The sequence below is a fragment of the Carettochelys insculpta genome, chromosome 3 (genome assembly GCF_033958435.1).
Source record: "Carettochelys insculpta isolate YL-2023 chromosome 3, ASM3395843v1, whole genome shotgun sequence".
Taxonomy (NCBI): domain Eukaryota; kingdom Metazoa; phylum Chordata; order Testudines; family Carettochelyidae; genus Carettochelys; species Carettochelys insculpta.
Window position 1 is genome coordinate 150,256,569 of NC_134139.1, and position 17,725 is coordinate 150,274,293.

Sequence of the window (17,725 nt, forward strand, 5' to 3'; positions counted from 1 at the left end):
TTCTTTCTGTGTGTTGGTTAAACTTCAGGTTGCTTTCTTATCTTGGAATTCTGTGTTTGTCCTTTTTGGGTTTCATACCTGCTATTACCAGCTATTAAAGTTTGTTGGACTGGCCAGATTCAGTCCTAATATAAGCAATCATACAATTACAGGGCTGATTCTAGCCTTCAATATGTGGTCGTATCATACCTATTTTGATTGCTAATACTACAGATAATAGCAACAAAACATGCAAAAGCTTAAGACAGCTGAAAGTGCACAATAAAGGGAATTATTGTCTCACTGCTTTAGCAATAAGTGTGACGGCTGACTTCTGTGTTTGGGCTGAAGCTAGATTTGAAACTTCTTGGGAGAATCGCGTTTGTGTTCTGAACTGTTTGGTGGAAATTCCCTTTCCTTCTGCTTCTTCTTCCTAGTCTTCAGGTGTGTGAGGGAGGTGAGAAAGGAAGTGGTAGAGGATATTTACTGATAGGAGAGGAGGCAGAGGAACAAGTGAGAGCAGAGATGTAGACAAGCCCAGAAGCTGAAGAAGATCAGCTAACACTGAAATGCAAGGAAAGAACAAGCCATTGAAGGATTTGAAGAGGAAGCTGACATGTCAAAGAGGCAGATGATGAAGATGATTTTAGCCTTGGGTATTTGGATGGACCATGGGAGTCAGACAGAAACCAAGAAGCACAGAAAGTATTAGATTTCAACAGTAAGGTAGGAGGTAACCAAAGTATTGATAAGAATTTTCGACATATGGACAGAAAGGAAGATCCAGGTTTTTGAGATGTTGTAGAACAGGCAGGATTTAGAGGCTGCCTGGATGTTTGTGTAATGGAGTGAAGAGTCTTTGACACCAAGATTGTGAGCTTGGATGATGGGGAAATTGATGATACTGTCCAGCAGCATTGGAAGAAGGAGAACAAGCTTGGAAAAAGACACAAGGAGCTCATCATAAGTCTTGTTAGGTTTAATTTGGTTATATGATGTCTAGAGTATATATCAGAAGGATAGTCAGGTGCAGGACTAGGTGGAACACGAGAGGTCAGGGATCAAGAAGATTTGTGAACTGCTGGCATGGAGAAGACAATTAAAGCTTGGTGAATGGATGAGTTACCCAGGATTAAATTATGAAAAGAAAACATGAGAGGACTTGAGGGTTGCCAAAAGTGTGGAAGAGGAGAGGAAGAAGGGAAGTAGAAGGACCAACCCAACAGGCAGGAATCCAGGAGGAGAAGGTGATCAATAGTGTCTAAAGCAGAAGAGTATTTTAATCAGTTTTATATAAGAGCAGAGGCTAACTATTTTTTATTAGTTTGTCTTGCGAGTAACCCAAAACTGGTATTATCTTCATTTCCCCTCATATGCCTTCCCTTAATGTTTACAAAGATCTCTTTCATAAGAAAATTTGGTACAATAGAAGACAGTTTGCTGTTGTGCTTCAAGGAGTTTACACAGCTGCAGTTTAACATCAGAAATTTTAGGGTTTCTATTCAGCCTTTCCTAGTTCCAGTAAATGAGGACAGCCAAGTTCTTCACTGGCATGAGTTTCTTTACCCTCTTCTCGTGAGCAGGAAATGTTGGTAATAGTGTCCTTTTCTTTTCTTGATTCATGGAGTTTGGCTGTGCACGTCCAATATGAATTTGTACATAGGTGTTAGTACATCTCTGCCTCGCATCTTCATTCATTTAACTCATAGATTCACCCCTTTCAGCTGCTTACTTAGCAGCAGAAAGAACTTGTAAAAAGACTCCATCTGCCTATTTCAAACAGCTTTGTGCAGCTGAAAACTTTGATAACAGAACTTCACTTTCTCTGTAGGACATGAGCCCTTTGCATCGCATTTTTTACAATGGTTCAATTATTTAGTGTTCTGTTTCATCAAGATAGTGGAGAAAGAGTTGGACATTTTGACATCATTTGGTCAAAAGTATATTGGATACTCACCTCCACTTGGTTATACTTTATTCTGTATTTTATTGAGAAAATACAAAGGAACTGGTTTCAACCAGCACGATATTCTACTTGCATTATTTGTTTCTTGTATTTTTAACACCGAATACAGTACCTCTATGTAACTGGGGTTTGATATTTAGTTACTGAACCAGTAATAATGTATATTCACAGTATTTTCATATGATAAATATTACTGTTGCAGGTTTCAGCGTCTTTGTTATTGGTGTAGCTGACGTGGATTATAATGAACTGGCAAAAATTGCCAGCAAGCCCAGTGAACGTCACGTATTTATTGTTGACGACTTTGATGCCTTTGAAAAGATAGAGGAGAACCTCATCACTTTTATTTGTGAGACTGCTACCTCAAGTAAGTATGGGGCAATCTTTCCCTCACAAGGCAATAATTCTGACCACGTGTTGCTTAAGCTTTCATGCAAAGTCTTTCCCAGTTAAACCTTTTCTTAAATGTAAACATTAATATATTTCCAGTTGGCAGGTTAATATTTCTGATTTAAGTGGTTATTCTGTTTTTATCTTATCTGTCATTCTGACGTAACACTGTATGAGAAAATGAACAAACAATAAAGGACAATTATTTCTCTTTGAAGAACAGTGGCTAAAGTGAACTTCTGGATGTGACAGAGTTCTTCTTTACCACAGCTTTTTGTCTGTAGTTGGTATGCAGCTAACCAAGGTCTAATATTACTTTTTTAAAGATCTAAAATAAAATCCATTTGTTTACAAACCTGGAGTCCGTCTATGGCAAAAAAGAAGAGATATTTGCATATTTGTATAATCTGCAACTCTGTGTTCCCATGCTGCCTCTTTCACATACTACTAAAACACCATATAAATCTGCAGTTTTTCCTTGTGAATCTGATGAATAATATGCAGTCTGACTCATGCACAAAAAATCATGGAAAGATTGTGTCATTATGCCCATTTCGTTTTTATGAATTGGGCTCTCAAAATAAACATACTTAAAGTTCATCTGTTTGTCATTCCATATATTCTAGCGTGGTAGAAATAGTGCATTTAAAAGCAGCATAAATAAGAATTTGTTCAATTCACTGACATAATTAGAAATTTACTGCTTGATTTTAAGCAGAATAAAGTATAGAATCAAAAACAGATGATAATTCTTGTAATGGCTTATGTTGGCTGGTAAATCACAATATTTCAAATTTACAGGAATAAGCCCTTTGGAAAAGATCTGTATGTTCATGGAACCACTGAATTTTTAAAAATAACACATTGTTTTCATCTGTTTCAGCTTGCCCTCTCATTTACTTGGAGGGATACACTTCACCTGGTAAGAATCATATACAGGCATTCTCTCATAGAACAATGCTGAAGCTTTTATTTTTCATTTATCACCGTATCTCCAAATTGTATTTCCTGTCCACTCCCAGGTTTCAAGATGTTGGAGTCATATAACCTAACAGAGAAGCATTTTGCTTCTGTACAAGGTATATCACTGGAATCAGGGTCCTTCCCGAGTCACGTGGCATACAGGCTCCATAAAAATGCCTTCCTCAGTCAGCCTGCATCGTAAGTTATCTATGTAACTTATTTTCTTGGAACACATTGTATAGGTTTGCAAGTGGGGAAGGACTGGAGAATTTAGAGGCAATGGAGGATGAATTTGATTTTGTGTTTGCTTTTACTGAAGTCCAAGAAATAAATTCTAAAGGATGTTCAGCTATTGCTCTGATTAAATGTTATGCAGCGCCTTCATTAGTGGTCCTTTCATTGCTAATTGCAGCTTCATTATTATTGTTATTGTGTGTGTTACTCTAGTGTTCAGGAGTCTCAGTCTTGGATCAGGATCCCATTCGGCTAGGCATTGTATGAACATAGAACAGAAAAGACAGTCCTTGTTCTTTTCTCAAGGGGATGCCTCATATAACCAAGTATGCATTAGTTGATTAATTTGATCCACATTACAGGCTATATGCAATCAAAAAGTGGTCTTTATGGCTACTTCTACAAAGAAAAGGCTTAGCTTTTTAGGGAGACTATTTTTAATTCTGAGGGAGAAGTACCATTTTTTAGCAGTTGTATCAGGCAATACTCAGCTGCCTGTAGTCACAAGTGTGTGACAACCACCCAGCCCATTCAGCATATTGGACATATGGATAAGAAGTGTTCAAGTAGCTGTGGCCTGAAGCTAGTCCTCCCTATCTAACCACTCAGAGAAACAATGAGAGGAGTCATATGGGACCCTCACAAAAAACAGAATTAGGTAGAATAAGAGGAGCCCTGTAATGGAGAAGAAACCCACTTTCTCTCCCAAACATTAAAGCTGGGTCTACACTTACCTTGAATATCAACGGCTGCTACACAATTTTAGGTATGCCAATTGCATACGAAAAATCAGTTTTGCAGCCGTCGATATTAGTCCCTGTCCCCAGTACAGAATGCTGACGGGAGCACTCCTCCTGTCCACGTTCCTTAATCCTTGTGGCTCACAAGGAGTTCCAGGGTCAACATTGGTCCTGGAACATGCAGAATGGCACCTGGAATATGGAACCTAAGTGTTTGCTCTTCTGCAGTGAGTGTAGACCCATGCTAAGGGAGGAGCAGACGTTTCTCCTTTCTCCACTCAGGTAGAGTTTAGAATTGAGCATGGCTGCACCAGAAGGCAGGTTTAGAGCCTGTCCAATCTTCCCCATCCCATTTTTTTGGATCACGTAACTCTAGTTGTTCAGTCATAGGAACTTTTGACAGCTGTGCAACCCTACCAGAATGGATAAGGGACTGGACCAAACAGGAGAACTGCAAAATATGAGGAATAAATTTAAGGTGGCTCTTTCCCCTTCCCAGCTTCTTTGACTCTCAGTTTGCCAAGGTGGATTATTTGGGGACTCCTATGGTCTTCTTCAGTCTGTCAGTCTTCTTCTTTGAGAGCTTGGCCTGGGGAAGAGGAAAGGTCTATGTTCTTCTGGATATTGCAGGTGTCATAAGATGCAGATAGTTTCCTTTCAGTAGACCCTTATAGCTTGTTTTACCATTTTATTAAGACAAAGCCTGCACCTACGTCAACCTCAGTAAGATGTTTTCTGTGTATTCAAATTGGAAAAATATTGAAGTGTTGGCTGGCTGGCTGCAATAGCCAGTGTGTGAGAGAGAACAAGCAAAAAGAGCCTTTGTGGAATCTTTTTGGTCTATATCTTATATAAAGACAGAAAATTCAATTCAATTTAAACTGTAGTGTTCAAGAAATCAGTGCTCCCTTGGAATCCTAATGGCACAGTAGCATTAATGTCTGAGTTATCTTTTGGTATTGCATTATGCACGCATTTGTCATATTCACTTGCTTATCTTTCCCAGTACGTCAGCCACCCTTTGTTGAAATAAAGGTGTGGTTACTATAGTAGAGTGATAATAAATAAAAGGAGCTGCCAGCGCTTTCCAATATATATAGAAGCTTCAGTACCAGTTTTTGAGGTTTTTCTGGGTTAGCTCACGAGGCCATGTGGCTCTCTCAGATAGGAAAGTTTCAGCAGTAATGCATCAGCCATGTGGTCAGCTACACGGAAGCAACATTTTCTCCTCCTCACAGTTTCCTCACATCCACCCCTGCTGCTTTCTTTTCACTCCAGAGGTTGCTCAGCCAGGCCTTCCAATGCCCTTTACCATATTTTCCTCTATTTATTGCTTTCTGTCAGTCATTGTCCAACATTGGCCATGACACAAGCCTACAAATACACAGATGATGGTGGAAGAAGTGTGCCCCAAATGCTACCCTGTATCAGTGGAATACATTTAATATCGCCGTCTGCTCCTGCACCCTTTGCATCTCAGTCAGCTACAGTTGAGTTCCTTGTGCTCCCAGTGCCTGACTACTCAAATGGGATGTGCAGGGCAAGAAGTAGGCTATGGCCCATCTTCTTCGTATATAGGTCACCCGCTGAGTTTATATGGGAGAAGCCCACTCCACATCCACTAAATGTAACAGCTGTTGGGCATCAGGACTCTAGCTTAGTCAACCAGAATGTCTTTAGAATGCTTATTTTTGCTGGTCCTGCATCAATTCCCTGCCCCTGCCATTCCAATGCAGAGAGTTAAAGTCTTAACATAGCCCAGAATGTGATTTCTATGCACTTAATTCATTGCTTATTGAGTAAAGGGTTAATGGGCTGATTAAGTCTTGTCTTTAAAAATACCCTGAAAATGATGAAGCTTTTGCCTTTCTCTGTGCAAATTTGATGCAAAATGATCTCATGTTCTCTTCACAGGGAACTTCATCCAGATGGATTGCCACGGGCTTACACTATCATACTGCTGTTCCGCCTTCTTTCGGAAACTCCCAATGAGCCATTTGCAATTTGGCAGATTACAGACAGGGATCTCAAGCCACAAGTTGGAGTAATTCTTGATCGTAAGGATAATTTTACTTTATTTCATGGAGAATGTGTAGACAGAAATTTTCAGTTGTCTTTCAGTCTTTCCAAAATTATTTCAAAATAATATATTCCTACATGGTAAAAAGGTATATTGTTTTATGTTTTAAAAGTTGTTTTAATATTGTATTTCAGATAATTTTTCAAAACTCTTTATAAGTGTTAAGTTTATATTATTATTTTATTATTCATATTAATTAATTATTATTAATAAATTACCATATGTATGTATTGCTAATATGCAAGTGTTTTTTTCTCTTTGAATAACGTGAGCACTGTACCCCAAATAACATTTATTTGTTGTATTTTCTTATTTCAGCTTCCACCAAATTATTGTCATTCTTTAACAAGGATACAAGAGGAGAAGTTCAAACAGTAACTTTTGATGATAATGAAGTAAAGAAAATCTTTTATGGAAGCTTCCACAAGGTAAAGGGTTAAAACTATATTCAGTTTTCTTGCAGATTGATCCTCTGTTATGCCAACAAACCAAACATCAGCTGTTGTATCGGTAATTTGTACAGAAAAATAAATTTACCGAGTGGTTTACAAATCATAGTGAGACAAGATGTCTGATATAGTACTTAGCTCCCACTGATCTCAGTGGAAATCGGGTCGAGTGGTTCGAAAAAGATTTGCCAAAGGTGTGGATGGAGGGCCATATGTGAACAAGAAGCAGGAGACTCTTCCAGGAAAGTGAGATGGCAAGAAAAATAGGAAGCAGAAAATAGGGAAAGAAACCTATAGAGAGAAACGATTGTGAGGAGCAGTTTTGTCCTTGTATCAAAATGGTATAATAAGATCAATAAAATGTAGCATAAATATTTTGGTGGCCTGAAAATTATATTCATATTTCTAACAAAAAGCAGTTACAAAATGCAAAACAGCATTTAAGAGATCTTATTCCGGATGTTAGTCTCTGAGTTCAAATGTCTTTCCTAGAGCACTGTCAAATGGCTGAGTCGTTTGTCTAAAGCTCTGAGCACTATGCTGCCAACTTTCATTTGAGGTGTCTGTCAATACAGATAATGGCAGCCCATGTTATGTTGTTCTTAGCATCCTGTTATGAATATGGTAAAGGTGACAAAATTCTTTGATACCGTGTGGGTCATCTTAGAAATCAGAGCTCATGGAAACACAAAGATGGGGAGTTATTTATGTGCATTTACTATATCCAGTAAGGCAAAACAGGAATATAGCATTTGATGTTATATCTCTCATTAACTAATGCATACTTACCTGACCACCAGTAATCCAGGAGCAGCACCTACTTGCAAAGTCTGTAGCAAAACCCAGGTCCGTAAACACACCATTAGATTATTCCTTAGTCTTTATAGGCAATTGAAACATATACATCTTTTCTTTGATGTGGCAGAATGTTTTCTCATGCCTGTTCCCAGAAATGAATCGTCAAGCCAGATTTTGAGATTATTAACACCAGAATAGATCTGAAGTAATTTTGATTTCTTTGGAGATATGCTGGATTTTGCATCTGTGTGATAAGGTCAGAATGTGGTCATTGGACTCTCCCCAGCTTGACAGCTGTGTATAAGTCAGACTCTTGATGATGGTGTGATGGGACTCTCCTGCTCATACACTGGGAATCACTTTAAATACCCACGTCCATATGTAGGGATGAATTCTGTGTCACACATGTTGATTATAAATACGGTATAATTCCCACAGTTCTGTGTCTGAATGTTGTGTATCTGAAAATCCTAGTCATCCAAATTGACGGTGTATCTACCATGTTGTCCTGTGCTAGTTGAAATAACATGCATTTATTTGAACACTCAATTATTTGAAATTTTTGGACGTTCTTTAGGCCATTGGAGTAAACAGGAGTGTGTGTTAACAAAGAGTATCTGTTCTTTCATCTGGTTGAAAGTGTTGGGATTTAGGGGTGTAGGGGGAGGTATTTCTAACACATTTGAAAATGTACTTTAGAAGATGACAAAACTTTAGCATATGACCAAATGTAATCCAAAATAGCAAACATTTTTGTGGTATTCATTTGATGACTTATAGGTTTGTTCAGTGAAAGGCAGTTAACCTACAGCTCCCAGTGCAGAGGAAATTAACTTTGGCATATATGTAGGCTTTGGGTAATATGGTTATGGTGAAGGCTGTTGAATCTAGCAGGTTCCTTATGAAAAATGTTGGCTCCTGGATTCCAGCCATTAAAATTACATCTAGATCTTTTGAGGGAGACATTTTTTATTGTTATTTCTTTTTACTATGCTGGATTGCCTTTTAGTTTACAATCTTCCAAAACTGACCACAGAAAATTTTGTAACATGCTTATGCCTGTAGTTTTTGTTTTTTTTTTAAATGGGACAATAGTTTACATAGTCTGTTGATATGGATTAGTTAGCAGTAGCTAACAAAGATAGTCAGTTGTCTTTTAGGAAGGTCCATGTGCTGCAAAGTATGTATTTCCTTGTAACTTTTTAGTGCCAGAAATGGCAACTGAACCTAGCCAGAAATAATGATGTGCTTTAGCTAGTTAGAAATGGGAAGATGTTTCTCTTGAAGTAGGGGATGTTAAAAAGAATTCAAACTGATAAAATCACATATCTGTGACCCACTCTAGGTAAATCTGCAAACATGTGCATTACAGATATGTCTTGAATTGTGAAATTCTAGCCTGAATTCAGATCTAAACTAGAGATAACCTGGAGAGGTTTCTCAAGTGTCCAAGAGAGACCTTTTCACTACAAGACTGAAAGGAACCTTGGGGTATTTTTCCTGTTTCTGAAATGGGTTTAAATAGCACAGCACTGATATGAACTTTTCCAATGATCATTGGCTTTCATCTCCATTCTTCTGCTTTAGATCCCTCTCATACTATTCATGTTTGTAAATAAGTACAGTGTAACTCAACTATTATGTATATAGGGATTGAGTGCAGGTGAAAAACGTGTGCACACTTTATTTTAGTTCAAATAAAATGTATTTGTAGTATGGTTAAATTCAATAGAAAATTGGTGAAAGTGGTGTGACAGTTGAATTGAGAGAATGAAATTTGGATCTTCTTATAAGGTGTGTCTACGGTAGGAAGTAACTTCGAAGTTAACTTTGAAGTTAGGCACTAATTCAAAGTAGCCAGCAGAGAGTCTGCACACATTTTCCCTTACTTCAAAGGGAGCCCAACTTTTGAAGTCCTTAGTCCATTCCTGGGAATACAGTAGTGCCCCACTTCGAAGTGTAACTTTGAAGTAGGGCGTGTGTAGATGCTCAACTTTGAAGTAAGCAACTTCAGAGTTACTTTTGTAGTGCCATTATGACTGAAATTTCTAGTTATGAGTGGTTTCATCAACATGCAAGTCTTTATGTGCAGTTACCCAGGCATAACATATTTTGGGTGTGTAGGATTATAGTCTTATTCTTGTTTTTCAAAATCTGTTCACAACAATTGCAATAAAAAGATCACAGTACATATAGTATTAATCCATGAAACTTGGTGGGTTTTAAAATGACCAAAACACTATGACAGTTTGTAAAGTCTTATTTTCTAATTATATGAAGTAATATGTAATGTTTGTAGGGTTTTAGATAAGCTAAGCTAATGTCTTGGAGACAACTCCACATGGATAACAGCATGAAAAAAGCTAATTCTCAGGTGATTGGCCAGTCATTTGTTGACTCAAGACTTTTAAAGGAGTTTCTGTTTCTTTAAACTTTATGACACACTTTCTAAAGTAGTTACCAAATACTGATATATTATTTGTAGAGTATATGCTATGATAAGAGGAAAACTGGAGCATAAATAGATACACTTCAAGAACTGTCTGCTCCTTTTCTTAGCATTCCTAAAATGTAAATGTTTGACAGGCAGAGATACGTAGGTCATGTGAAACCTTTCTGTTGCCCTGGGTCATGATTAAAATTATTGGCCTCTGGCCAAACTCTGTAAATAGGTAAAACTTCAGATATAAGTAATAAAGCAGTGGATATATTGTCTTTTTGATCAGCGAGCCCACCAGTTGGTTATAAATGCAAGAGCAAGTCAAATTGAAACAAAAAAGGAACATTTCTGACCGCTCATCTGTTTGTCCTTTTTCTTTCTAGCAGCTGTGTCCTGGATATTGTGCTCCATTTACTGTTGTCCTGGAGCTTGACCCAATTGGTCCATAGATAAATATAGTGACTAAGCAAATTCAAAGTGTAAAGCACTGAATATTCTGGAGCAGGGACATCCTTTTATTTTATCCATGCACAATCTGGATATTTAACCCTGTATAATGACAACAGGACAAAACAACATGTTTTTTATGTTATTTCTTCCTCCCCTTTTAACTACTTCCACTCTCCTTTCTAAGTAGCCCTGTTTCCTTTGCTCCTGTCTTTCATTTCTTTTGGCAATTCTTCTTTCTCCTACTTCTCCTTTTTCCCTTTTCCTTTTTTCCTTTTCTCCAGTTTTCTGTTCTGTGGTGGATTTGGTATGTTTGGTTTGTTTCGTTTTTTCCTCTACCAGTCCTTTCTTCTCCCTTCTGGGTCCTCAAGTAATGACACTCTTGACTGACTTATCTGTGGGTCTTGAACCCTGGATCTCTAAATCTAAAACAATGTATTGTCTCAATTATCAGATCAGGTCTGTTAGTTACACATTAGCAGACTCATAAACCTCTTGTGTGGGCTCAGCTCTTACAGCAAGAGAATTACATTCATTGCTTTCTGTTCTCTTCTTTGTTAGCTTCTTCGCTTCTGTCACAGAACATTGGTATTTAAGCTTTTAAAACTCATGTCAATAGCTCATGTCAGTTCTGTGGTTTAAATTATACTGTTCTTTTACTTCTTGATTTTGTCTATTTATTCTTAAAGCAAATTTTCAACTTGTTTTAAAGCAGCCATTATTTGATATATTTTCCTGAAATTAGCACTTCCCCCCTTTAGAAACTATGTTCCTGGAAAGGGAACAAAAGTAATATAAAAATACATAAAAAGGTAAGCACCATTAAAGGTCAAGTACATTCACATGCTTTTAGTTACTTTGCTATTTTTAAATCCCTTTTAAGGTTCATATTGTTGTAAGCCCATCAAGTGTTAAGATTTACATTGATTGCAGTGAAGTAATGGAGAAACCAATTAAGGAGGCTGGAAACATCACAACTGATGGTTATGAAATACTTGGAAAACTACTGAAAGGTGATCGGAAATCAGCAACAGTAAGCAATAAACTTGTATATTTTTTAACTTAAAAACATTTTTGCAATTTCTCAATAAACTTTGTTTTTCTGATGAAAGGGCTTGAGTTGAACACTAAAAGATCAGTCGTGGCACCAGATATGTTAAAAATCTTTTAAATATTTTGTACTGCAAGAACTAAGCTACATGGTTCAGAAATTTGATATTTGAGGACTCTGTTGTAGCAGACATAGATCTAACAAGACCCAAAGGGTGGAAATTGAAGCTAGGTAAATTCAGCGTATAACTGGCTTTTTTCAAATCAAAATTTGTTGTTTTATTGCTCCTAAAATATTTTCCGTTATTCAAAGAGGAATTAGTGACAGAGAGATAGTTGTGTTAGTCTGTATTTTGTCAAAACAAAAAAGCAGTCATGCAGCACTTTAACGACTAACAAAATAATGCACTAGGTGATGAGCTTTTGTGGCACAGACCCACTTCGTCAGATCTGTCCCATGAAAGCTCATCACCTAATACATTATTTGGTAGTCTTTAAAGTGCTACATGACTGCTTTTTCATTTTGAAAGAAGAATTAGTTCTGGGAAGTCTTATGGTTGTTACAGAAGGTCAGACTAGATAATCACAGTAGTTTCCTCTATAATCTGTGGCGAACAACTGATGCTGCTACGAAAGCCACGTCAATTGTCCTGCTACAGTGGGCTCACTGTATATTTAGTAGATGATCAGTGCCACTATATGGGCTACGTGAGGGCCCTAATTCATCAGGCTAACATTACATATGCAGACCCTAATGTGCTTCTGGTGAGAATGTGGGTGTGTTTGAAGGAATTAAGTTGCAAGATCAGGACCCCATTGGTGAAAGATAAGAAACTTCTTTCATCCTGCAGCCCTGTTTAATGGCCATGTTCTACCTTTAGTATTCCTTCCAAAAAATTCCCCTAATGTCAGTTTCACACATGGGCCTGGGTTATGTACAACCCAGTGATTGCAGACCTTAAAGCTAGTCCAGATGTTCTCTGGCCAGATTCTATCCTGACATGTACAGGCATTTAGCAGATGTAGAAATTGCATTCTTCCCTAAGTGTTGTGAAATATTTGTTTATTCAGTTACCTTTTGTGCCAGAACAGGAGCAGGAGGTCAGCAGGAGCATCAGTCCTCGGGGTAGTTCTTTGTATTAATGAGAAGTGTGGTAGTTATCAGAGTTTTTTCTTGTATGCTTATCAAAAATAGCTGTATAAAGCTGAAGTATATCACATATATGCAAAATGCATCATCATTCTTAAATATACTAATATTGGGCTCCGCTTCTCTTTTGAAACATTTATAATGAATGCAGCAAGGAATAAAAGAAATGTACTTTGTTTTACAGTTTGAAATCCAGAGTTTTGACATAGTATGTAATGCTGTTTGGACTAGCCGTGATAAATGCTGCGACCTTCCTTCAATGGTAAGTGTAAGTGAGCCAGATCTTGTTCAGGAAATAGTATTTATAAAAGAGTTGGCAACTTTCGCATTAAGCAGCTATTATGCCTTGTACCAAGAGCTTATGTGAATCCCAGTTGTCAAAGCTGGCAATACCCAGCTCTCTATTTCAAAGTCTTCTGCAAGAAAAATAGATTCGGAACGTAATGAAATGACTCAGCAGAAGAATGGTGGAACAGATATCAGACAGTGTCAGAAATATATTCTAAACTGCAATAATATTTAGTTTAGTTGATATTATGTATATAACATCCACATTCATTTGTATTAAATCAGTTGTATGATTCAGCTTAAAAAGTCCCATTTATGTTTTGTCTAAGTTAGCTGACTGCCCAAGGCAATACTTACTTTGTTGGTGAAAGAATAGAAAAGGATTTTGAATTAGAGCTTACGGAACATAGTAAAGATTGTGCATCACTGTTTATTCATGTCCCTCTGCTGTTGTAAGTATTTCATTGTCTTCAGAAAATCCTAGAGGAAGCAAACCAATATCAAATCCAAAACAACCAGTAGAAAATCTATGAAATTACTCTTTTTTTGTTGAATTCTATTATACTTCAAAATAGAGTTTCTTCTGAGGGAATGGAAATTGTTTAGATTATTGTTGTGGGGGAAAAACACCACCAGCTAATACCTGCCTTTTAAAGAGAGTCTGCAGTGATTTTTCTTGAATTTTCAGAGGGATGAAGCAAAATGCCCAGCTCTTCCAAATGCTTGTACATGTACACAAGACAGCGTGGGACCCCCAGGACCTCCTGGACCTGCCGTAAGGAGTTATTAGTACAGAGCAGTTGTCTCTTTTTTATGGGATGTGTTTCTCAAAATCAGGGATGACAGTAATGGCAGAAATCATGCAAGAATTTCTGTAGAGCTCTGTTAAAATGCACCTCACTCTGGACCTCACCGAACCCTGGCATTTAATCTTCTGGTGTTCCTTTACAACATGGAATGACAGCTGTTCTCCTGAATGCCATACTATGTGGTGGTTTTGTGAAAAGTAGAAACATCAGCAGGGAAAAAAGTTGGGATCAGCAGATTGCTGCCGCCATTTATTAGCCCCTGGTCCTTTTTTCCAAGTTCAAAACACGTTAGATTCTGCCACCCTTTCCTGTTCGGGGTAGTAACCTACTTCTCAAGTAGTTCCCTGAAGCTGATGTGATTACCTGTGGAGTAAGACACTACTCATTGGCTACGGTTACACTACAGCGCTCGGTCAACAGAAGACACTGTTGAAAGAGATTTCCCAGCAAAACTTCTGTTCACAGAGTGTGGCCACACACAAAAGCAAATCAGGAGAGTGCTCTGCTCTGCCAACAGAGCAGATGGACTTCACGTTTGGTCTCTCGACAAAACAGGCCCCTAGAAGCACAACAGACAGGGCTGTCCATTGTTGTAGGTGCCCTGTCAGTTGAGAGAGACCCCCAGGGGTGTTTACAGCTTTTTTGCTGTCAGAATCTGTTGTCAGCAGCATTATGTCTCATGGCTGAGAGGCAGAATGCTGCCAGTAAAAGTGCCGTGTTTTGTCGAGATGCTGTTGACAAATTCCATTTTGTGTGTGCACACTCCATGAGATTTGTGGACAAAACTGGGATTTTTTCCGCAAAACTGGCTAGTGTAACCTTACCCAGTGAGTGGTAAAGGAGACAACCTGCTCCAACAAATGGCAAATCTCCAACCACACGTTTGCACTTTTTGTGAAAAGTATCTATGGAGAATATACAGTGGTTTAGCTAGGGAGAGAGGATTTACCTTTGTGGAGCGGAGAGGAATGTCCAAACACAGGAGCAACACAACTGTCTTCAAGAGCTGTGCATTCGCTTATTAGGTCATCTCTTAGCCATGTATTATGGACAACATAGTTTTAAGGAGATCCTAGAGGAAATAAACTAATAGTAAATCCAAAACACCCACTAGAAAATCTTGGAAGTTCTAGCTGAATTAGCTTCTTAGACATAGATTTTTAAAGGTTTCTAGGCTTGGTTGTGCTGTGTTGCAGTGTCCAAGTCTTATTTTCAGAGGGGAGTCAGACAGCTAAGATTCAAAATCCTATTGACAGTCAGTGGAATTTTTGCTCGTAAGTATCTGAGTCCCTTTTGAAAATGAAGCGTAGGCTCCTAATTCACTGCAATGCTGAGAGCAGTAACTTGTAAATACTTCTGGAAGTCTGGACCTTGGTGCCATTTAATCTGGCCTTTTCCTCATCGGGAGTGATGTAGAGTGGCTTTATACATTGGCCCCTTGGAACCTCCCTTCAGAATGGGCCAATGCAAGTGAGTTCACCATACTTCTTTCCCAAAGAGCCTTCTGCAGATCCCTGAGTCATTCTCCCTGCAGTGAGCCTCCAGAGGTAATTACAGCCCTGCAGCCGTGGTCCTACACACCTTGTGAAAGAAGGTGAAATGCTGCCCCCACCATTAAAATTAATGGGAGTTTTGCCATTGACATAAATGTGGACAGGATTTCACCCAAAAAGAAGGATTCTTTACGATGTACCTCTTTGTGGATGGGTAGATCAGTGATAGGACTGTAAGGCATTATCTTCAGCCCCAGGGCTTTTCCTTCTCTCATTTTGAGGGAGCCCAGAGGGCTCCAAATGATAACCCCAGATAACACACACCTTCAAACCAAGCTGTCAGCGGAGACAGGAGAATGAGCCATTTCTCCAAAGATTCCAGCTCTTTGAGGGCAATGAGGAAGGGCAGTGCAGAGACCCTCTTCTGCATCCAGCCTTCTTTTTTGACACGTGTGAGTTCTCCTCACTCCTTCAGAAGCTGGTCCTCAGGGGTTGCTCCAGTCCCTAGTCAGTAATATTTCTGTGATCCCTGCTTAGTGCTCCTTTGAACACCAAAGATGTCATGATCTACTCAACTGGTCCGTTTTATGCTGAGGATGGATAATTATTAACATTTGCCCAGATTACCCTCTCCTCCCCTGCACTGCATACATTTATTTTTTTTCAAATGTCTGTTTTAGGGTGGTCCAGGTGCTAAAGGGCCTAGAGGCGAAAGGGGTTTGACTGGAGCTGCTGTAAGTATCTCTCTGGAATGTGATTATAAGTTTCTATGTCCAACACATGAAATGTCGTATGTTGCAGTCCATAGTAAGCTACTATTTCCAAGTATCAAAGTTTAAGTGTTTTCTGATTAGGGACAAGTCAGCAGGTTAATTGGGAAGTTCTGAAATGCCAACTCTGCCACATGTTTTCCCTTCTCTGGGAAAGCACTAGAGGGAGAGGGAAGGCAGGGAGTCACTCTCTGGGGCACTGTCCCCTCCAGAAATAGTTGTTATCTATGTCTCTATTAATGCTGCCAAATGTTTCTTGGCTTGATCCTGCAGTTCTTACTAGGGAGGCAGCATCAGCCCTCCCATGGATAATGGCAGAAGTACTGCTTGAATAAGGATTTTCAAATTCAAATATTATTCAAGTATTTCTATGGCGCTGGCCTGTCCCAGGTGCATGTCCATACAGATGCTCTAGATCCAATTCTAGGAAGAAACCGTGGTCTAATATCTTTTAAATTTTGTGTTTGAAGGGACCACCTGGTCTTCCTGGTGAGGCAGGTCCACCAGGTCCTCAGGGTCCACCAGGTCCACAAGGGATCAATGGACTTTCCATTCCAGGAGAACCAGTGAGTAACCATTCTGCAGCTGTGAGTGCAACTGTGTGGGGACAGAGGACTGGTAGATCATGGTAGTGGTCTCCAGAAGCCTCTGACCATCACTTTTTGTTGTTTTCTCTTGCCCTGAAGCTCGGTGATACTATGAGGTTGGTTGCCTTTAACAGATCACATTCTTTTACCCTGACCCACGTGCAACAGTCTTGGGGATTCTGTGTGAAGTGGTAACAGCAACGAAGGGTCCTGTGGCACCTTATAGACTAACAGAAAAGTTTTGAGCATGAGCATGAGCTTTCATGAGCACAGACTCACTTCATCAGCATCTGATGAAGTGAGTCTGTGCTTATGAAAGCTCAAGCTCAAAACTTTTCTGTTAGTCTATAAGGTGCCACAGGACCCTTCGTTGCTGTTACAGATCAAGTCTAACACGGCTACCCCTCCGATATGTGAAGTAGTGTGTCTTGACAGCTTGGCCATATGGGTTTTTTTTGGTGCTTTAGTGATGCTGTGCCTATTCTGTATAAAGCTCTGCATGCTGACAGCACTATATAAATTAGGAAGGACCAGCTTCTGATTTAGTTTGTGAATGAACATATGAAGCAATTCCATTAACATCAGTGGACTTACCCTAGGTTCACAATGGTCAGAGAGCAAAATGTGTCCTTAAGTAACCACACAACATCTTATCAGAGAGGTAGCCGTGTTAGTCTGTAGCTTCGAGAACAACAAGAAGTCTTGTGGCACCTTATAGACTAACAGATATTTTGGAGCGCCCACAAAAGCTTATGCTCCAAAATACCTGTTAGTCTATAAGGTGCCACAAGACTTCTTGTTGTTCACACATCATCTTGACATTCCTACTGCCAACTCTTGGTCACTTCAGCATGTAGTCTGCCGGAGAAGATCTTATTTTTCTTAATTTGGTGTTTCCTCTGAGAGAACATTAGGGATTGTTGGAATGTTGTAACAAACTATATGACTAAGTGTATATTCCTGATTAGGAATAATTAGTAAAGTTGGCTTCTAATTGTAAAACACACTTTACATTCATTAGGCAATTCATCTTCTCTTTTCTGATAGATTTATAAGTGGCCTAATTTGAAACAGAAAACCAAAAACACATGA

The 17,725-nt window shown here is 38.9% G+C and overlaps 1 protein-coding gene across 1 annotated transcript in view; it reads left to right on the forward strand.

Moving 5' to 3' along the window:
• Positions 1-17,725, forward strand: part of COL12A1 (collagen type XII alpha 1 chain) — a 131,534-nt gene that overhangs the window by 95,241 nt on the left and 18,568 nt on the right. The window contains 10 exon segments of the mRNA XM_074991007.1: positions 2,148-2,312; positions 3,219-3,257; positions 3,358-3,496; positions 6,187-6,329; positions 6,671-6,780; positions 11,370-11,519; positions 12,871-12,948; positions 13,663-13,749; positions 15,957-16,010; positions 16,517-16,612. Of these exon segments, the coding sequence (XP_074847108.1) occupies positions 2,148-2,312; positions 3,219-3,257; positions 3,358-3,496; positions 6,187-6,329; positions 6,671-6,780; positions 11,370-11,519; positions 12,871-12,948; positions 13,663-13,749; positions 15,957-16,010; positions 16,517-16,612 (1,061 nt within the window).